The sequence below is a fragment of the Myotis myotis genome, unplaced genomic scaffold (genome assembly GCF_014108235.1).
Source record: "Myotis myotis isolate mMyoMyo1 unplaced genomic scaffold, mMyoMyo1.p scaffold_m19_p_2, whole genome shotgun sequence".
NCBI lineage: Eukaryota > Metazoa > Chordata > Mammalia > Chiroptera > Vespertilionidae > Myotis > Myotis myotis.
Genome location: NW_023416324.1, coordinates 138,814,063 through 138,836,931, shown reverse-complemented (window position 1 = coordinate 138,836,931; position 22,869 = coordinate 138,814,063). Strand labels below are relative to the sequence as shown.

General features: G+C 38.3%; 2 protein-coding genes across 6 annotated transcripts in view; one reads left to right on the top strand and one right to left on the bottom strand.

Moving 5' to 3' along the window:
- Positions 1-4,247, top strand: part of ST3GAL6 (ST3 beta-galactoside alpha-2,3-sialyltransferase 6) — a 57,023-nt gene extending 52,776 nt beyond the window's left edge. For all 3 annotated transcript variants that reach the window (XM_036350647.1, XM_036350650.1, XM_036350648.1), the window contains 2 exons: positions 910-1,062; positions 2,296-4,247. In XM_036350647.1, coding sequence (XP_036206540.1) covers positions 910-1,062; positions 2,296-2,382 — 240 coding nt within the window. In that variant the 3' untranslated portion in view covers positions 2,383-4,247. The remainder of the gene's footprint in view (positions 1-909; positions 1,063-2,295) is intronic.
- The window catches only part of DCBLD2 (discoidin, CUB and LCCL domain containing 2), a 98,506-nt gene continuing 79,884 nt past the window's right edge, over positions 4,248-22,869 (bottom strand). For 2 of the 3 annotated variants that reach the window (XM_036350644.1, XM_036350645.1), the window contains 6 exons: positions 22,714-22,800; positions 22,442-22,567; positions 19,030-19,123; positions 15,668-15,717; positions 12,200-12,337; positions 4,248-8,091 (listed from right to left, as the gene is read on the bottom strand). In XM_036350644.1, coding sequence (XP_036206537.1) covers positions 7,622-8,091; positions 12,200-12,337; positions 15,668-15,717; positions 19,030-19,123; positions 22,442-22,567; positions 22,714-22,800 — 965 coding nt within the window. In that variant the 3' untranslated portion in view covers positions 4,248-7,621. Of the gene's footprint in view, positions 8,092-12,146; positions 12,338-15,667; positions 15,718-19,029; positions 19,124-22,441; positions 22,568-22,713; positions 22,801-22,869 lie in introns of all 3 variants that reach the window. The other variant, XM_036350646.1, reaches the window with a different exon arrangement.

Below are 22,869 nucleotides of genomic sequence, written 5' to 3'. Positions count from 1 at the left end.
AGCATAGAGAGGTATAAAATTGTCATCTTGGAGAGCAGGAATGGAAATTCATTCAGGGGAACTGTTAAATTCAAATGTAACATGCAACCAGGCAAGTATGTTTTCTCATGCCCATTCTGCTGCCTGGGTGTGGCTTTATCCAGGATTAAGATTGTCAGGAGATAATGTAGGTTCTGTGGGTGACAGGTGCAGGAGAATTGTCTGTCCCCATAAGGAAATTATGATAACGATGAAGGACTCTAAGGAGTGGTGAAAGGAAGTACATGGCATTAAGAGGCACAAGAGCCAGAAACCGTGATGGATCAGTGAGTTGGGTGACTCCTAGGTTTTAACCCAACCATTAACTTCCTTTTCCAGCACATGATGGTCACCATAGTGCCTGGGGCAAAGAAAAACTTACACAAACGTCTGTCAGGCTTTCTTTGCCTTCTGCTGTTTACTTGATTTTACTGTTTCTTTGTTTTCTTTTCCTCAAAATCATAATTAATCACATATAATGTCCGTGGGACCTGTGAAAAACATTTAACCGAAAGGAAATCTTGAGTTGTTGATATATGTTGTTTATTCCTTTGAAGGCCATCAATTTCGATTGCCAAGATCCTCCTGTCAAACAGCTGTTACAGCACTTTTCTTAGTAGTTGCACATGTGCAGGGGATGTAGAATCTGTTTGTAAATTAATGAGGATCCGGTTGAGATTGTGAGGACACTCTGTATATATCTGGAATCCTTGTTTTCTAGTCAGGTACTTACTAGTATAGTTCATCACTGCAGTAACTTGGTTAAAGTTAGTTAGCCTTTTCCTAGAACTAGTTGAATTATAAGATTCATAAGATTAGGCCTCCCAAATATGCCTTGGGAACAAATATCTCATTTGGATTTTTAAAGAAAAATTTTCCTTCTTTCCCCAGAAACCCAAACACCCGACGACAGGAATTATTGCCATCACCTTGGCCTTTCATATATGTCATGAAGTCCACCTTGCTGGCTTTAGATACAACTTTTCTGACCTCCAGAGCCCTTTGCACTACTATGGGAATGCCACCATGTCCTTGATGAACAAGGTAATACAGATTATTTGTTAAAATCATTGATTTTTTTAGAATTGGAAAGCCTATTTTCTCTCCTCACCCTATCATTTTACATAGCGAAGAGCTTTTGAGAGATTGAGGGCTTGATAGGGGTTACAGAGCTACCAAATGCCAAAATGAAGTGCAGCATTCTCTACTACAGCGATTCCCAATCTGTGGGCCTCAGACTCTTGGGAGAATCTCCGTTATTGTAAAGTACTGACAACCCATACAGGGACCAAGCCTCATCTTAGATACTGTATCCTATTTGCATGATTTAAATATACACATAGCCTACTGTTGGAGATATTACACATTCACCTAAAAGCATTGCCATGTCCACAGTAATAATTTTCATGTATTTTTTTTCCAGTTAAGTAGACAAGGTCTATAATATTTTAACCCCATGAAATAATCTTTATGGTCAGAAAGGTTGTCATCTTTGACACTAGCTCATGCTTCTCTTGAATTAGGGATCAGTGGCAGATTGGATCCTTCAGATTTTTACTTTAATTGACTGGGGAGGAGTTTTCTATTTTCCAAATTCTAATTTAGATTAGTGGCACAGCATAAGTGACAGGATTAAAATGTTATCTGTACATTTTTAATACTGAAATATGATTTGCTATAATGTATATGGCTATATCCCATGAAATCCCAGTCCCCTGAAATCATCATCTCCCAGTGTTATGTCAGGGTAGATCTTGATACTGACTTGTTGTATCTTCCCCACAACGTGTGACAGACTTTAGTTGCCGAGGACAGACTTCAGGCTCACTTCTCCTCAGCCCTAATTTCCCTGTAGCACACTTGGCATTTTTAGTCCCTAAAGAACCACACATTAAGACACCTTCCTAAAATTAGGATACCTGTCATTAGAATAGAACAGTTTTTTAAAACCTGCCTTCCTGGTGATGCATTTATTACAATGATCAACCCTTTTGGATTTACAATTTTGGTTTCTAGACTTCCACCACGGCTCAGCAGACCAGGAGATGATGTGAGGGAGCCTCTTACCTATGTGCTGGGTTGAGTGGAAAGAGTGGGTTTTAGGGAAAGCTCTGGCGTAACAGTAAGCAAAGACAAATAAATTAGAAAGGTTAACCCAAGTCCATGACACTTGTTATACTTGAAGTTTTCATTCAGAAGCTTTTTAGATACAGCACATTCTATTGCTGTTGTTGAGATCGGGATAAACAGTGATTTTAGTTTGTTTTTATCTTTTAGAATGCATATCACAACGTGACTGCAGAGCAGCTCTTTTTGAAGGACATTATAAAAAAGAACTTTGTAATCAATTTGACTCAAGATTGACCCTACAGACAGAGAAGATAATGCTGACAGTATTAGTTTTATTTTTATACTGGCAATTTATAGTTTATTTTAAAAAACGTTGGATGTACTTGTCAAGAAATTATGTATATTAAGCCTGTCGCTGCCTGGTGATTTCATAACCACCAGCTTAATTTCTGTAAATATATTTAATTTATGAAAACCAACATATACTGAGTTACCATGTCCGGCTAAAGTTGTAATTGCATTGTGTTTTTAAAAATATTTTTAGTTTTTTATTTTAGACTTTTGAAAGGATGTGTCTTCCTATTTAAGGGGACTTAAATTGACGGCAACAAATTTGAATGCAAAATGACATACTTGGCTACTATAAAATGGTGGGGAATTGGCATGTGGTTGTGCTTTGATGTGGCAAACCGGAAGCATGCCAGGTCTATATCTGGCTGACTTTAGTGTCTTTTTGTTCTAATTAAGGAACATGAAGTTTAAACCAGCTCTGAATACAGTAGAGTGGACTGTTATAGAAATCTAAGGTCATACTGGTATAATTAGGCTCCCCCCTTGCGATTAAGTAAATCACGATTATGATGAGTAATTAGGTAGAATGAAGATGGAATTTTTTGTTTTTAAGTTTATCTAGACGAGTAACCAAAGAGTGTAATTACCAGTCTGGTGACTGCATTATGTTGACGCAATTTTTTACAAAGTTTATACAAAGAAAGCTGAGTAAGACATGCTCAAGGAGAAAATTCTTAAACTTTGTTTTGCCTGGTTTAATTCATTAACTTTTAAAACTTTATTATTTGAAGTAAATTAGGAAAGATGAAAAAGACACAAGTAAATCTGTAGGAAGAGTCAAGGTGTTCTTGGATTTAGATGGTATTTTCATCTCTCATCTTCACATGGAAAGCTCACCTGACTAGGGTACTCCAGTGAAGAATCCTACTGATGCAAAGAAGCCAGTCCTACAACTGTGGTGAGCTGGTCTCCCTTTCCATAATGAATATAACTAACGGCTATGGTGGGGTAGGGTAAGTGGTGAAGGAGAAAGGAAGAGAACAGAAGGTATAAGAATGATGGAATAAAAAGCTATCAAAAGAGGTATGAGTTGAAGAATTAGTACCTTTTTAAAAAATACATATTTTTATTGATTTCAGAGAGGAAGGGTGAGGGACATAGAAACATCAATGATGAGAGAGAATCATTGATTGGCCGCCTCCTATTGGGACCTCAGCCTGCAACCTGGGCATGTGCCCTGACAGGGAATTGAACCTTCGACCTCCTGGTTCATAGGTCGATGCTCAACCACTGAGCTACGACCAGGCAAGAATTATTTGAATAATTACCACTGGGAGACATTGATGTCACTGACAATCAACCTGCCTCTCAAAAGAAAGTGTTGAAAGGGTGGAATAGTAGACCAGAAATAGGAATAAATAAGGTACTTAGAAAGCAGGGGAGGGGGAGAAAACTAGTAGTAGATTTAACCCAGATCTAGACATTAAATATGGATGATGTCCTGTTAATAGCATACGTTTGCACAGGACCACTTTCATCTGATTCTTCTAATAACGTTGAGGTGGAAAAGGCAGGAGCCATCCTAGGTCCCCATGTTCAGTGTCCTTTCCCTGCCACTGCACAGCCGGAGGTTGCAGCGGGGCTGCTGGAGTCACTCCGGCTTCAAAAAGGATACTGTGGCTACAGAAAAAATCAAAGTCAAAACCAATGGTGGCATTCCCTAATGTTACTGTGAATGGTATAACATTGGCCATTAAATTTTCTGACTGATGTTCAAATTTAGGAATCTGGCATTTTGTGTAGTATAAGAAAAGGCTATAAACCTCAAGGTGGTTTTAGTTAAGCCAAAAAAAAAAAAAAAAAAAAAATCTGAGCAAGACACATATATACAATTTATTAAAAACACATGAACACATTAAAATCTCACTATTTATACAATCTAAATTCTAGCAACATATACAAATACTGAGTGACTACAGTACATGCCGAGGTAAGAAAAGTACATTCTGGGAGAATTTCACTGACACTTAAGCCATTTTTGTTTCCAATATGTATTTCAATACGTGTTTTGTTTCCACCCTTCCCAGTGTCAAAAAAAAGAAAAAAAAAAAGAAAAAAGAGAAAGAAATGAAGAAATTAGCCACAAGTTGGTGTGACTAAATGAGAATTGGTACCACACTTGACCTAAAAAGTACTTTAATAACCATCCAACTCTTCAGATTTTGCAGTTTAGGGACTTCAAGTTCAGAACTAAAAGGCAAAGCAAATAGGTAATTTGTTCTTCATTAATTTTCTCTTAAAAAGGTCTGGAAAGAATAGTCTGTTAGTTCTTTTTAATCATATCACCTGACATGGTGCTTTTATAGCCATCCTGCTCTCCAGGTGACAATGTGGAGTCAAGGCAAGTACCTTAAAGCTTTACCACTTTCCATACAATTAGAGCTGCATTCATATTTAGATGAGCTCACTTTCTGCTCCCTGCTGTGGGAGGAAGGGCAAGTACATACACAATGTCATAATTTCAATTACTGTATAAATTCTCTACTCGAACCATTTCGTCAGCAAACTAAACCCATTGTTCAATGCAAAGTGCAAATAGTGAAACATGAACTTAAATAACTGGACTAGACCCTGCATACAATAGGATCTATTTAGATTTACAGCTTTTAATAAAATATAAGTCAGCATTCACAATATCTTACCTCTAACTGTGCTGGTTCCTAAGATCAAGTAACAGCGAAGTCAGTGTAATTTTACAAAACATGTAATGGCCACACTTGCTGCACCACTGTTTGATTCTATTTTTAGAATTGTATTAATAGGAAAAAAATTTAAACCAATAAACCACAGTGACTTAAGTCTTTTACATATTTCAAGCAAAGAATAAAAATTCAAGGACATTTTTGTAAAAAATGGCTACTTTTCACATTTTCAGTTGTTACTTGATTGTCTCCAAAGCTGTATATATATATCAGACATAAAAATGTAGTTAAAAAAACAAACAAAACCCAAACCCCAAAACTCTACTATGAAAACAAACTAAAAGAAAAAGTACAAAACCAGAACAACCCTTTGTATCAGGCTCAGCTCTTCATTTTGAAAGTAAAATATATAAAAGTAGTAAAAACTAGATATTTGTAAGAATCATTGGCAATTCAAGGACAGCACAGTGGCATTTTGAATCAAGTCTTAAAACATGCATCATTTAAGAAAACATTTGCTTCTCAAAAAAAAAAGGTTTCATGGGAAAAGGAGGTGCACACAGTTACACAAAAATAGCAAGCATCTTTGGGAAAACAAAATAGTTATTGAAAACATTTCTCTTAAAGCTTCAAAAAGGTATATGATTCTAGGAAAGGTATATTCTCTCTGTACTAAGGATGAATAAAAAAATAAAGCGATTGGTTTACTCTCTTCCCACCTGAAAGGGGATGGCTGCATTAATACATGTGCTTTACACATTCATATGTTCTAATAAAAGTTCAACACCTGTGCTTTTTGTTTCAAATATTTTGAAACAAAATATGGATTGGGTTTTCAATGAATAAAATTATGCTTCATAGTATGTATGGAAAAGGAAAAGAAAATGAAAATAAAACCAACAAGATCATACAAGGAGAGGGCGGGAGGCTGTAGAAATAAACAGTTCTATCTGGAAGCAATGTTTTAGATTACTGATATACTTGTGGAAGCAACAAAATGAAGACTGTTCACCTTCAAATTTAGCAAGTTCTGGCAACATCATAATCTGGTGGCCCAGGCCAATAGAAATGAGTAGGACTTGATGGAATGGAAAAGTACATTTCCATTAAGACTACAAATTAAAGTATATAGAAGGGATTTCAAACTTTAATCACATGGGCAGCTTATGTTGTGTTGCCAGCCTAAAGACTTTTAATCATGGTTTTTACACTCTAGGCTGATAAACTACAGATGATTTCTATTTCACCCATCTAAACTTAGCTCTGTTCTGGGTAAATGGTAACAAGGTGCCCAGGGGAATAAAAAAAGACACATGAATAGCCACGTGTGAGGATGATATAACACCTCTTCCCTACGTATGAGATAAAGAACTACTCACCCTCTCACACACGGATGAGGCACAAACACACTGAGTTTATAGTTTGCTTTGGAAAACTAAAAGACACACAAAAAACCCAAAACATACCTTGAGATTAAAAAAAAAAATCTACATATTTTAAAAGGGGGCAAATTCTGGTTATCTTTTTTAAAGGTAATTTACAGGACTTCTGAAGAATGATTTTGCTTTTGCTGTGATAAATATAAGTGGGGCATGTTTACAGCGTCTACTTGGAAGCTGTAAACTTCACAACCCTCCTAGAAAAAAATCCCATTGCAAATAAAGTTGGAGGGGAGGAGTACCTCTTTCATCGCTTTTTTAGAGAGGATCTCTTTTATAGCTTTTTTAAATTGCAAAGTTCCTGTTTCTACAGTGAGAAGTAAACTTAAACACATTAGAGGATCTGAATTCATGAAGTTTGATAGAGCAGGTATAACCCACTGAAAAAACTCAAAAACATTTTACAAACACAAGAACGGGCTGGCCATCAAGGCCCCAGGCGGAATAAGCAGAGACCAGGCCAAGTCATGTACCGTGGGTGTCAAAGCACCTGAGTGTCAAAAAGTGACAATCACCCTGCTCATTAAATCGGAGTTTCTCACCTGTACTCTTCTTAAGGAAAAATGGATACGTGTGTATGACTGCAATCAAAACAATGATTATGTATCACTAATTATTATTTTTTTAAACCCAGAAAGGAATACAGGAATAGAAGAGGAGGAAATCATGATAGTACCCACCTTCACACAAAGCAGAATTTCAAGCCATTAGACATTTCAAGAACAGTACCATGCATTATTGCCAGTCAGGCTTACAAAGCCTTATTGAGTTTATCAAATGTACCTGCAGCATTGGTAATAAATACTTTCAGTGATTTTTAATTTCTTTGAAGTGCATAGTAGGGAGCTTTTTCTGTATTAAAAATAGTGTTTTACAGTAGTAACAAACAGGATGTTCGAAATTTAACAGGCAAGCAGTAACTGCTACAACAACACTTCTAAAGCAAGATGGCAAGATTAGTAGTTTCCTGTACCTCGGTCATCACACTTCCCCCACTACATCCGTGACAGATATGTAATACATTCTATATATTACTACCACTAATAGAAAAAAAAAGGCCATGTGCTTTAAAACGATGCTTTGTAAAAAGCAGCATCACCTTCAAATAATTTCTTTAAAAACATCACTGTCGCCATCCCCCCCTGTTCCTGACACCTCCTGTGTGCTCTGTGGCACCTGGTACACCAATTCCTCTGGGGCACTTGGACCTGGCTTCCCACCTTTTGGGGTATCATACTGGGCCCGGGCTGAGGAGCAGCTGTCAGTCCTGGCGAGAAGAGTGTTGTATGTTCCCACTAAAGGAGGAGGCTGGTTCCCTGTAGCTTTGAAAGTGGACGTTGAGGGTAGACCAACTGAAGCTGGGGTGTGCCCCGAGATATCCATGACAATGGGGGTTGCATACTCAGGCCCCGTAATTGGGAGTGGTTCGGCGTAGGCGTGATAGACTTCTTGCATCGGGGAGTTGTAAGGATCTAGGTCAGCATAGCCTGTTTCTTTTCCTTCTTCTGGTTTGAAGGTCGACCTCTGATGAAGTGTGCCAACAATTCCTCCCACAAGCGGCTGGGCATACTCTGCGAGTATCACAAAGGACAACAGAAATGTTACCTCGTTGATATGGGCCTCATATAATTTAGGGTGCAAGCTACAGACTTACACCAAAGCAAAAACTTCTCCATGGAAATTTTGTTGCTATCAACACAGACCCTGTAAGGACCAACTTCAAAAATTAAAATTAAAGATGTTATCTTGTGTACCATGGTAATAAGTTAATATGCCAGGACACCTCACTCACTGTTCATGTAATTTTGCATCAAGAGTGTTTGTATATGTTCTTAAGATACATACAGTCTTTCACTAGAAAAGAAATTTTCCATTGTTGGAATAGTATTAGAATATAATTTCAGTTGTTTTTTCCCCAAAATATGAGGAAATGTTTACAATAAGTACAGGCCAGGTTAATGTGATAAATGCTGTAAGTCTCACTATGTCTTTTTTTTTTTTTTACACAAATAATTCTGTTATTTATTTTGAATAAAAAGTTGGCTGCGATAACAATACTAGTGGCTCTGCGTACAAAACACAATACATTTGAGGTTACTTCATCACATTTTTACAAAACTGCCATTATGTACCGCACTTGATATTCACAGCAACTTTATTAGACTCTAAGGACTAGAATCAGATGAGCAACAGGAGAAACCAAAATGGAGAAAAGCTAAAAACCAGTGGTGTTTCCTTAGCTAGAGAGCTGGCCAGCAGTTGACTGGTAAGGACAGAGGGTCAGTTACACCTTCTTTAGTAATAACAGGGCTACACATTGACAAACACCCTCCAAAATTTCTATTACATTTTCTCTATAATCTGCCCCACTTCAAACTTTCCCAGAAACCTCTGCCCTAACATGACATAAAAACACAGGACACTGGTGCATTATGTTCAGGAAAGGAAGGCTGAATGGTGCTGAGGATATGGCACGGTCTGGTTCAACCCAAGAAGCTCAGTTCAAACCCAAGAAAGAAGTCGACCCTCTTTAGTCATGAGGTCCTTTGCAGTTTTGAACACTCTGGGAAAAGTGAACCATGCTCCATCTTAAAGGGGTAGGAAGTTCCTCACTCACTCTACATACCATGAGCACCTTCCTTCCTGTGCAAGGAGGCACTTGCCCTTTGGTGCTGCTGGAGGTACCAAGACGGAACAGACAGTTCCTGCCCTTGAGGAGCTTACAATCTAATAATGAACACTATGTACATGTGTGCAATTGAGAAAAGCAGCCATTTTTCTGGATGGTGGGATATTCCAAGCAAAATGTGTTGTTATTTTTTAAAATATATTTTTATTAATTTCAGAGAAGAAGGGAAAGGGAGAGAGAAATATCAAGGATGAGAGAGAATCATTGATTGGTTGCCTCCTGCACACCCCCTACTGGGAATCGAGCCTGCAACCTGGGCACGTGCCCTTGACCGGAATTGAACCCGGGACCCTTCAGTCCACAGGCCGACCCTCTATCCACTGAGCCAAACCAGCTAGTGCTGTTATTCTTAACAGTTATCATTTAAACACGAAGCATTATCACACCACCTAATGAGATGGCAAACTTTTTTTTTAAATCTTCCTTTTATAACCTTAAGTTTTTAGATGCCTGTTCTTTTTATTTCAAAAAATGTAATATGTAAACATACAAAAATTCAAAGTGGAACACAAAGATGCACAGGCATTGGGTAAACAAACTACATATCAGTACACACAACACAGACTTATTTTCTATACCAGTGATGGCGAACCTTTTGAGCTCGCGTGTCAGCATTTTGAAAAACCCTAACTTAACTTTGGTGCCGTGGCACATATAGAAATTTTTTGATATTTGCAACCATAGTGAAACAAAGACTTATATTTTTGATATTTATTTTATATATTTAAATGCCATTTAACAAAGAAAAATCAACCAAAAAAACGAGTTCGCGTGTCACCTCTGACACGTGTGTCATAGGTTCGCCATCACTGTTCTATACAGTGTTATTTTTGTATAAACAAGTTTGATATTCCCTTTCCTTTCACACATTAAAGTACAAATCTAAGTCAGTCTTGAAAAGACTTAACTGATTTTTATATTCTATCTAATACCAAAACCAAATACCCTAAACCCTCTCAGTCTGTTAGCCAAGTGACAAACTGATGAAGTCTGAAATGCCTCAAGGCCACCACAGCCTCTTACATCCTCTAATGCGACTATTTTGCAGGATCTTCCTGTGAAAATAACAGGATTTCATGATGGCGAAGTAAGCAATTCTTTACCTTATAAATACACATAAGATTCAGAGTTCTGAAATGTAACTCTCTCAACCCACTGACAGTATTTCAACCAGACAGCCTACACCCCTGCTTTGTCGGCACGAGAGTTCCACCTGTCCCTTTTCAACTCCCCCCAAGCCTGGAATGAACGGACAGACACCCTGTTGGCAACCCCATAGTACTGCTCTAACTAAACTCACTCCCTAGGACCTCAGGCGGGGTGGTAAGTCTCCCCACCAGAGTACAGTTATAACTCAAAGAAAAGGCAAGCTACGAAAAGCAGAGCCACCCAAACTGGATAAAGATTGGGCGGGAAATATTCATACACCAAAAGGAGTAACTTCTTCATAGGACACCTTTAAGCAATTCCCCTGTTAAATTTGTTAATTTCACGCCAAATTTTCAGAAACAGCCCTGTCTTAAAACAAACTATCTGCACGTGGGAGGCCGCAGCCCATCGACCAGCTAACAGTCCTCACACTGACGGACTGCAGTGCCCTGGGAACAAGCTCACAATCTCCCGGACACTCGGCTGTTTCATCAGGTGCTGAGGCTGTAGTACTTGAGATCATTGGAAGCAACTCTCCATCTGTAAGTCTGACTTCATTAAAGAACAGTCAAATTTCATGTGCTTTATAATCAGTTTGAATAGCGGAGATCATGTTAGCAGATGTGAAGATCTTAACTCCAAAAGCCCCTTTTAGCTTCAAGAAAGAACAGGTAAAGTTTAAAACTCTGAGGCTTGAAACATAGTCTAAAACAGCCGTGGGCAAACTACGGCCCGCGGGCCGGATCCGGCCTGTTAGAAATGAATAAAACTAAAAAAAAAAGAAGACCGTACCCTTTTATGTAATGATGTTTACTTTGAATTTATATTAGTTCACACAAACACTCCATCCATGTTTTTGTTCCGGCCCTCCGGTCCAGTTTAAGAACCCATTGTGGCCTCGAGTCAAAAAGTTTGCCCACCCCTGGTCTAAAACCATGGTTAAAGCTGCCAATGGATACTTCCACTAAAAACTAAAATGAAAACCACGTGAGCAGGTTAGACCCTTGAGGGGAAGGTGACTCTGGACACACTGCATTGCTAATTCACCAATACACAGAAGGGCGGCTTAAGTGCTTCAAGATACATTCACAACGGATGACCAAGCCAGGCACAGGCTAGAAGCTGCCCATGCTGGGCTAATTATAAAGAGATTCATTTGTCTTACTGTTTGTGCTGCCCAATCTCTTAACAAGAAAAAAGGGCAGAATGTATCTTTCCTTTAAAAAATTTAGGCTGCCTGGCCTGGCGGATGTGGCTCCGTTGGTTGAGTGTCATCCTATACACCAAAAGGTTGCTGGTTTGATTCCCAGTCAGAGCACATGCCCCAATTGTGGGTTCGATCCCCAGAGGGGGTGTGTGAGAAAGGCAATTGATCGTTTCTCTCTCTCTCTCCCTCTCTCTAAAAATGTAGGCCTTCTGACTCTGAATATAACCCATTCAGTTTAACTTTAACCAGAATTTTTGCTTGTCAAGAATTATATTTGGGCCCTGGCCGGGTAACTCGGTTGGTGCACCATCCCTTACACCAAAACATTACACATTTGATTCCCTCCTGCTCTTCTTTTAATACTCTTATATACTCAATAAAACCAAATAGATTTCCAGTTAAAGAGACGAAAAATGCCCATAGTTTTTAGAAATGAATGGCTCAGCTTTACAGATAGAACATCTGAGGCACAGAAATGACTCTCTCAAGGTAATCTTTAAGGAAGTGGTCTACTTTGGAAAACAGCTCATCTCTCACACATGAAAAAGATAAAAGACATTGTAAATCCCAAAGCGCCTCACAGCAAGCAGAGCAGCTCCTCCCTCTGCCTGGGGCTGAAGGCTCCAGGAGTTACCTGCAGAGTCCGTCTGCAGCATTGTGGTGACCTCTCTCGCACTCAGGTGATTGACTTCACTGCTGCTGTAGCGAACGGGGGTTTCCTCGTGCTCCACGGATTTGGCCGGGAGAAACTGCTTCATTCCTTTCCACCAACCTTCATTGTAGCGGTAAGCAAAAGAGACCATTAAAGAAAAACCTGTTTCTAAAATCGTAACAGTATATTAACAGAAATCCTATTGTATTTAACATGTCTATAACAAATAAATATCTATACAAACTAGCCTTTATGTTCAAGCGTCTTTTTTTTTATTGTGGTAAAATATAAAAAACATAAAATTTGTCACCTTCACCACTTTTAAGTATATAGCTCAGTGTTATTAAATACATTCACACTGTAGTGCAAACATTACCACCATCCATCTCTGTATCTTGTACAACTGGAACTCCATACCTATAAAACAGTAACTCCCTAAGTCTCCCCACTCTTGGATACTGGCAACCACCATTCTACTTCCCCTGTTGAGGATTTTAACTATTATAAGTACCACACATGAGTGGAATCATACAGTATTTGTTTTTTTTGTGTGTGTGACTGGCTTATTTCTCTTAGCATAAGGTCTTTAAGGTTCATCCATGTTGTAGCATAATACAGAATTTCCTTTTTAAGGATGAATAATATTCCACTGCATGTATATATGTTACAGATCCATTCATCAGTCGATGTTTTTACATTTTAACTGTTGTGAATAACACTGCTAATGAATATGGGTGTAGAAATATTTCTTCAAGACCCTGCTTTTAATTATTTGGGTATATACCCATAAGTGGAACTGCTGAATCATATGGTAATTCCATTGTTAATATTTTGAGGAACTACCATATTGTTTTCCACAGCAGCTGTAACATTTCAGCCAACAGTGCACAAGGGTTCCAATTTCTCCACCTCTTCACCAACACTTGTTTTTTTGATAGGCACCTTCTTAATGGGTGTGAGGTGATAGCTCACCGTAGTTTTGATTTTCATTTCCCTAAAGATTAGTGATGTTGAGCATCATTTCACGTGCTTATTGGCCAACTGTAGATATTCTTTGGAAAAATGCACATTCAAGTCCTTTGCCCATTTTTGAATCAAGTTGTTTATATGTTGTGGAGTTTTATAAATATCCTACATATTCTAAATATTAATTCCTCATCAGATATATGATTTGCAAATGTTTTCTCCCATACTATGGTTTGCCTTTTTACTCTGTGGATAGTGCCTTTTGATGCACAAAATTTAAAATTTTTCATGAAGTTCAATTTGTCTAGTTTTTCTTTTATCTGGGCATTGTGTGTCATATCAAAGAAATCACTGCCAAATCCAATGTCATGAAGCTTTTGTCTTAGGTTTTCTTCTAATAAGAATGTTATTGTTTTTAGGTCTAATGTTTTGGTCCTTGATCCATTTTGAGTTGACTTTAGTAAATGGTGTTATTTAGGGTGCAACTTCATTCTTTTGCATGTGGATATCCAGTTTTCCCAGCACCATTTGTTAAAAAGACTGTCTCCTTTCTCCAATGAATGGTTTGTACACCCTTGTCAAAATCATTTGTCCATATTTGTAAGGCCTTATTTCTTGGTTTTCTATTCTATTCCATTGGTCTATTATGTCTCTCTTTATGCCTATACCACACTATTCTGATTGCCTTGTAATTAAGTTTTGAAATCAGGAAGTGTGAGTCTTCCAGTTTTGTTCTTTTCCAAGACTATTTTGTCTATCAGATGTCCCTGAATTTTAGGATGGATTTTTCTATTTCTGCAAAAAATATCACTGAGATTTTGATGGAGATTCCTAATGAATCTGTAAATTGCTTTGGGTAGTACTAAATATTAACAATATTAAGTCTTCTACCCCCTGAACGGAGGATGTTTCCTTTTCTGCCTTTTAAAATTTCTTTTAGCAATGTTTTCATGGTGTAAGTCTTTTACGTTCTTGGTTAAGTTAATTCCTAAGTATTTTACTCTTTTTGATGCTATGGAATTGTTTTTATAATTTCCTGTTCAGATTATTGATTATTCGTGTATAGAAATGCAACTGATTTTTGTGTTGACTTTGTATCCTATCACTTTGCTGAATGCATTTATTACTAACTTAATCCCTTTACTAGTTAAAGGTCTATTCAGATTTTCTATTTCTTCATGATTTAGTCTTAGCAAGTTTTATGTCTCTAAGAATTTATCCATTTCATCTAGGTTATTCAATTTTTTGGTGTACAATTGTTCATAGTATTAATAATCCTTTGTATTTTCATAGAATTGATAATGTCCCCAGTTTCATTTCTGATTTTAGTAATTTCAATCTTCTCTCCTTTTTTCTAAGTCCATCTAGCTCAGGGGTGGGCAAACTTTTTGACTCGAGGGCCACAATGGGTTCTTAAACTGGACCAGAGGGCCAGAACAAAAGCATGGATGGAGTGTTTGTGTGAACTAATATAAATTCAAAGTAAACATCATTACATAAAAGGGTAAAGTCTTTTTTTTTTTAGTTTTATTCATTTCAAACGGGCCGGATCCGGCCCACGGGCCGTAGTTTGCCCACGGCTGATCTAGCTAAAGGTTTGTAACTTTTGTTGATATTCTAAAAGAATCAACTTTTTATTTCATTGATTTTTCTCTATTGTCTTTCTATTCTCTATTTTCTTTATCTCTGCTCTAATCTTTATTATTTCCTTTCTTATGGTAGCTTTGGGTTTAGTTTGTTCTTCTTTTTCTAATTCCTTAAGTTTTTCAAGATTATTTTTTGCTTTGATAGGATATATAGTGTAAAGCAGAATATGGTAGGAATCTCTATCAAAAGCATATACAGAAGCAGATCACTGGTCAAATATAGTTTGGTAGGGGTGGTTTAAATTTTTTTTTTTTAAATACTTTCCAAGATCTACCCTAGCAGCACCTGATTAGCTCCCACCACTGCTCTTGTCTACCCTGGTCACAGTGGTGAACCCTTTTGGCTCCTAGCAGCTGTTCTGGTAGTGAGACAGGGAAGTGGGGGACCCATAGGGGACTCCTGGTGTAACTTGCAGCAATATGCCACCTACCATACAGAGTTGGAATTCAGAAGATGGCAACTTATCACAGCAGACATGGCAGACTTCAGGATTCCTAAACTGCTGGACCCCACTTAAATACCCAGAGCAGAGTGACAAACACATACTTTTACTAGGACCAAAACCCTCTGCCTCTTACAGTGTTCACATAGGCCTCAAAGAAAGCTGGACTCCTCCAGATGAAAATTTTCCAGGAGAAAAATAATTCCTTTCCATTTCATTACTTATTGACTAGAAGAGATCTGACAGGAAGTAAAAATGATCAGAAGAGAGAAGGGATGCCAGCTTCCTAACAGTGCTGGGAAATTTCAGTGGGCCTGAAAACACTCCTTTCCCTGCTGCCATCTGGAGGGGAGGGACTTCCCGCTGACGGAAAAAGATGTAAAGTCATGAGTTACCTGCCCGGTCCCAGTAAGGTAAATCATAGGTGCCTTCAGTTTTTTTCTTTCTGGAAAAATACAGGAAAAGAAAGTTAGCAAATAGAATGATTTCACTAGTAAGACAGCTCTGAAACTGCAGGATAAACACCACAGTTAATAATTAGTCAAGAGTACACATTCCCACTTGCTGATCTACCCAAGGGAGGCCTCTATTTCATTTGACTTTGTCGAGGCTCATAAATTCTGGATTCTCAATAAACATTAACTGCCTCCTGGGACAGTTATCTGGCTACTCAAATGTTTCAAAATGAATATAGAAATAAAAAAAGTCCAGTCTGTAGATAAAAAGACTGAATTAAATCAAAGACCCAGACATGACATGTGGGCTTTTATGGGAAATCATGTCAGGTTTGATTTGGTTTTAAGTACAAACTTCACGGAACAACAATAAAAAAAAAAAAAAATCCAACATTTTCTCCTGCATTGTTATATTTCCAATTTTCTCCGTTTCTTCTATGGTCCTTTGTCTCAGAGAAGTTCCAAGAGTCTATACCCTTCATTGTATAGACTGAATTCCCCCTACTGTCCCAGGATAAGTCAACTCTGGCACAAAGTGACAAATGGCCGAGGGAAGAAAAGGCTTCTCCAGGCCTGGGAGGTGAGAGCCACGGGTACAACCGAGAAGACTCTGCCCAGTCCACCCTCAGAACACTGACATATCCTCCCCAGGAGAAGTCTCTCATCCCTCAGCTAAGAATTACTATCTACCAAGAGCCTTTTATAAAGGACAGTTATTGATTCAAGCATGTAAATCTAATTAATGTAATGCTTTGCAAGCTAGAGAGAAAGTAGACATGTTCTAGTGCATATAAGAGGACAAGGTGGTTATGTGATTGCTCAAGGTCACAAATGGTGCTGTATCAAAGAGCCCAAGCTACATCAACATGCACTTCCTACTTGGAAACATTCTTCTCCAGTATTAGATTATATTTTTATTATTGATATTAAAAACTTCTCAATAATTAGTTGTTTCTCCTTGAAAATCCTCTACCATAAGAATTCTAAATAAAAGGAAATCAATAACCTTTCCTAAATGAAAGTTAGAAACTCTGTACAGCTAGGACAATTAATTGAATGTTATAATTATTACCAAGGGCTGTACTATAAGACTTTGTAGACTCTCAAGTGACAAAGCTTCAGGTTATTTATTCATTACATGTCAAGTGCTACGACAGTGCTTGGCACGGGTTAAGGTTTCAATAAATTGCATCTGTTTTTATTACTTTCCTCCTCACTATTTTCCACAGCCCTTTAATAGCATCTCTGCCTTTACTCCTTGCCGTGAAGCTGGTCGTCAGCAATTTCAATGACCACGCTTAGAAGTGACTTCAGTTCTGCAGCTCAGACCTTTGGTCCTGAACAGATGTGTATATCATCTGCCTCTTGGGAGTCTGAATGTCCACAGGATTCTATAAACACCATCCCAAACTGATTCAAGACTTGCTTCCTCTCAACGATTCTACTCTTCCATCCTCACTCCCTCAGAGCCGTGCTCTGACCACAGAGGATTAGACTTTATTGATGGTACGTTCAGAGGCCACAGTGGTTAGGAGGGTGGGCTCTGCAGCCAGATCCAAAACTCCGCTCTGCCATGTGCCGGTCTGGTGAAGCTGGGCAAGTTATTTATGCTCCCTTCTCACTTTCTTCTTCTGTAAAGTGGGATTTATAACAGTACCCTTTTGATAGGATGTCTTAAGGTTTGGTTAAAAAACGTAAAGCATTTAGAGCAGTGGTTCTCAACTTTGGCTGCACATTGGAATCACCTGGGAATCTTTTTAAAATTCTGATTTCTGGGCCTCATCCTCCGGAAATTCTGTTTCTTTGTTACTAATGTTGTGGCTCCATCCCATAACAAAGAAACAGAATTTCCGGAGGATGAGGCCCAGAAATCAGGATTTTAAAAAGATTCCCAGGTGATTCTAATGTGCAGCCAAGGTTGAGAACCACTGATTTAGAGTAATGCTTAAAATAATTTAATTTTCTATAAAATTAGCTGTTGCTGCTATTCTCATCATTACTACTGTTGCTGTCCAGTTCCATGAAAGCAACATGAATTTCCTTTCCTATGTCCCTAAAGGCCTTTCCCCTCCTCCTTTCCCTACTGCTCTCATACTAATTTACTGGGTCTCTGTTCAGACAACCTCCCCAACACCATGAATCTGGGATCCACTGGGATCCATGTTGGTACCATAGCTGCAAGTTTTCTGCACTGTATCCTCTCCCATTGTGTAAACTTTGGCGTTCAGCACTGACCTCCTACCACAAGGCTCAATACTTGGCACAGGGTGGAAACTCAAATATTGACTGACGGAACAAAAGAAGTCATTCCCTTGCTCCACCAAACCTGCCCTCCTGCTATTACCTCATCTCATGGAATCCCTACTGATCTAATTACACGAGCCAGAAACTTCAGATCATCCTAGATCCCTCCTACTTCCTCACCATGACAGCCCGTCATGCATCCCATCAATGCCACTGGGACATCTCTCCCTCTCATGTCTCCTTTTTCTAAAATTGCTATGTTCCTGCCAGGCCTCAGCAGTTTCCTACTTCATCTTTCTGCCTCTTTTAGGCTCTCCCCTTCAATCCACTCTGCAAAACAACTGCCACTATCTTTGTCTAATCATCTGCTTAATACACTCCAATGATTTCCCCATCTAGAGAATGCAATCCAGATTTCTCTCTCGCTGATCCTGGTCCAGGCTGCACTTCTAGGTTCTTTCTCAGTGCTCTCCCAGGCCAACCCGAGTGATGACTCGCTATACTGCCCACATCCCACATCTTCGTGCCCTTGCTAAAGCAGTTCTCTCAGTCTGGGCGTTCTCTATCTTCCACAATCTAGCCAAATCCAAGTCTTTCTTTTCACTAAAACATGCTAATCTTAAGGATTTCAGAAAACTCTCATGGTCCTTGCATTTGTGTCCTCCGGCAATTCATAAGTAACTCATCAAACTGCATTATAGTTCCTCATTTTGTGCCAGTCAATCCTTGCTAATACCTTGAAGATAGTAATTATGTTTCATTCTTTCAGTAAATATTACTAAGCACCTTCTATGTGTTAGACATTTTTCTTATTAATCTATACATTCCAGTGTGCATTGCAAAACTTGATACAATAAGGGTACTCAGTAACTGACTGTAACTGAACATACTCATTTTTTATGGGAATATGGAAGAAACATGTATTTTTATTTTAATGACTGTCTTAACTCTCTCTCTCTAAAAGATAAATTATAGTTCATCTTCTGTATTTAGTTTCTATTTCTCATTTGAAAACACCCCCTTCTAGGACCAATTAGGTGAACTGCTTATATACTAACCTGTTTCTCCAATGCCAAGTACACACTAATATGAGAATGAGAGTGGTGAGGACCATGACCAGCACAGGGACAAGCACTGCGGCCAAGGCTACATCTGAAATAGGCCAAAAGCAGAAATTATGACTGGCAACAGTGAGAATGAACCATATCAGCATTCAAAGGTTTCTACCTCAAGAAATACTATAAACATTATTTATGAAATGAGACTAGGCATGAGTAGGTAACCTCAGGAGCTTTCATGGGTGCGTGAAAGTTTATCACATTATTTGATCCACCTTTATATTATGTTTTAAAAATTTCATAGTAACTTGATTTTTATAGAGATAGGAAGGGAGAGGGAGAAAGAAAAATCTGGATGTGAGAGCAGAACATTGATCAGCTGCCTGCCCCTACTGGGAACTGAGCCTGCAATCTGGGCATGTGCCCTGAGAGGTAATCAAACCTTTAACCTCTTGGTTCATGGGTCAATGTTCAACCTCTGAGCCACACTGGCCAGGCCATAGTAACTTCTTAAATCACCAAGACGATGATTGAAAGACAAATGATAAATTGAGACAATATGTTCTGCATGCGATAAAGGGTTACTATAATTAAAATGTGACAGGATATACAAGTCAAAATCAAAGAATAGAAAAGTTGGCGGGGATGAATGAACAATACATTTAAAAGAACAAGTGACCATTCATGTTAGCCTCACTAGTAATCAGAAAAATGGAAGTTAAATCAAGAATAAGATCGTATTTCTGCTTATCAAATTGACAATTACTTAAAAATAACTTATTGTTGAAGAGAATATTGGGAAAAAGGTATTTTTATGGGAATATAAAATAATACTTTCTGTATCATTTTGGGGCAATATGTATAAACAATGATTACTTAGCAATTCCACATCTAGAATTTATTCTTAGGAAAAAATAAAGATGACATTGAAGGATGTGTCTTTAAAGAAGGTTGTTTCTGGAAATAATCCAAATACCCAACAGTGAAAAGGAGTAAGTACATCCTTACAGGAAAATATTCCCAACAAATGGAAATGTTGCAGCACCGGGGCACAATATAGATACAGAAAGGTGACAACGTTGAGTTAAGTATAGAAACCCAATGTGTGTATCAACAGGGCAGGAACTGACACAGTACTGGATCCTACAGGGAGGAGGAGCTCATTTAATCCCCTTTTCTCACTCCACAGATAAAGAATCCTGGGCCCAGATCCAGAAAATGGGCTGCCTAAAGTCATTTGCAACATTAGTTTCTTCCTTCAACTGACAACCCCTCCTGGCCATGAGGATGGCACAGCTGCTGATGTCCACTGGGGGCTGAGGGTCAGACACTGTGCCACACCTTATGCATTTATAATTGTATCCAAGACAGAAAGAGGCTGAGGATAACAGGACAGGGAGAGGATGATCAATAACAGGGAGCCTCTGAGAAGCTGGATGGATGGGGCTAGGGCATAGGTGAAGTGACCAGTCTTGGGTAGTGTGAGGAATCCCTTCTTTTTTACTGAAGTGGACAGAGGTACAGGTGAGTTTGTAGGTTCCACAGAAAGGGTGCTTCCTTCTAATGGCTTCTACTTTCTTTGTGAAGTTGAAGAGGTTACTGGGAGTAAGTGAATATTTTTGGGTCACAGGTTTAAAAATATGGAGGCAACTGTTGAGAACAGTCAGAAGAGGTAACATGGAAAACAGAAAGGCTACCGGTTGGCGCTGAGGCCCTGTGGAGGAGGAGCCGGAAGCTATTGTGGCACAAACCTGACTATGACCTGCTTTCCTCCATCATCACTTGCAGCCTGAATGTGAAAATGGAGAAGGCGTGCATAAAACAAATCCTGTCAGGTTAGACAGCATTAAACCTTCAGAAAGTAAATATGCTTTTTTATTTCTAAATTTTGTGAAATCGGAGAAGAATGAGGTTTAATCAGAGGCTCTAAACCACTTGCTTAGATTTGGGTCTATATATCACTGTTCCAGAGAAAAGGAGACAAGAGCTCTTCAATTAAAAAAACCTGCACATTCTTCGTTATTCTTTTTAGTCTTACAGGGATCCTAGTTCTGGAAGATAATGCTTTAAGGACACTTAGTTTGAGATTTTAAGGTTCTATAATAAGATTTTGAACAATAAAAATGACTGTTCCTTCCTCCAGGCATGTCGCCTGAGATTCTTGCATGCCTTCTGCAAGCTGTAAGAAGCACTCTGTGGATGCTAAGATCTCCTGACTCTGAGAATTCTTGCTTTCCTCTAGATTTGTTTGGAAGATAGGAAAGAAACTGACACTTGGAAAGTTGGAGAAAGTTATATGAATCCAGAGAAATTTTCAGAAAATGAGAATGATTCAAGTTCTATATGGCAAAAGTTACTCTGGATGAATTGCTTTCTCTTCTCTGCTGTCTTGAAAATAAGTGTGCTTTATTTGTCTGCCAACACTGAAACTAATTCCGCTAGAACACCGAGGCTTTGTTTTCTGCATTCAACTGAAATTTTGTTTCTTGACAACCTATAAAATCAAAGAGCTACTATGCTTTGTATATGTCAATACCTTACTTATCATTAATAAAATTTGAAAGTAAATTCTACTAATACATCTATATTTATAATCTGAAAAATTATAATAGCAAACATTTTAAGAACAGAGACCACTTTTTTATGAATGTTAAATCAGAGTATTTTTAAAAAGTATTACCCTAACCTTAACCGAAAGTTTCACCAAAAAGTTCCCAAATCTAATAATAGCATAATATGCCCCCCCCCGGCAAAGGGCAAATAGCAATATTAAAATATTGCTTCTAATTAATTCCCTTTTAATGTGCACTAATTTTGTGCACCGGGACACTAGTTAATATATAATAAAGAAAAAAAGGGCCCTAACCTGTTTGGCTCAGTGGATAGAGCATTGACCTGAGGACTGAAGGGTCCCAGGTTCGATTCCGGTCAAGGGCATGTACTTTGGTTGCGGGCACATCCCCAGTAGGGGGTGTGCAGAAGGCAGCTGATCAATGTTTCTCTCTCATCGATGTTTCTAACTCTCTACCCTCTCCCTTGCTCTCTGTAAAAAATCAATAAAATATACTTAAAAGAAAAAAAGGTTTTCTGCTAGGCTTTTAGTTATTTTTAGAAATATTTCTAGGCACGAGACTCCATGTGTTTTGCTGTATAGGGACAAAAATTGCAAGAGGAGGCCTAGAATACAGCAGCCATCTGTAAATATTTAAAGACAATTCTACATGGCTCGAGAGAATAGAACTTTGAGCAAAGCAGTCAGTTTTTTCCCCAAGGAAGGGAATCAATCTTTTTGCTATACTTAAAAAACACAAGTCTGAGGAAAAGGTTTAAAAGCTAGACATGTTCTTGAAAACTTAAGTTGCAAACAGTAAAACACGACTACATAACAGGTGTGAATGTTGGGTTCACCCACCTTTGGTGACATCTGGAGTTACGGTAGTGTTTTTTATATCAGGAGTGGCAGTTGTTTGTTCTGTCTGTGCAGGAAATTCATTGCGACTTCGAGGTTGTAGTGGTTGAGTAAATTTGGGGCCACGACCTTTAAAAAAAGATTTAAAAACTTTATTCTTTTATCTACATCAACTTGATTAAAACTGTTATTTTAGGATGCTTTTTAACATATTTATGGAAAATTATATCATAAACCCAGGGAATATGAACATTTCACGTTCAAATGAGGCATACCTTTGGCTATTTTTGGAGGGGCTGTAGTGTTTTTGAGGTCATTGCTGTTCCGAGGAGATGGAGGTTGAGTAAGTTTTGGAGGACGACCTTGAAAAATGGTTTAGAAAAGTTTACATGCTTTGCTTATAAAAACCATAGTTAAAAATAGTAATTTAA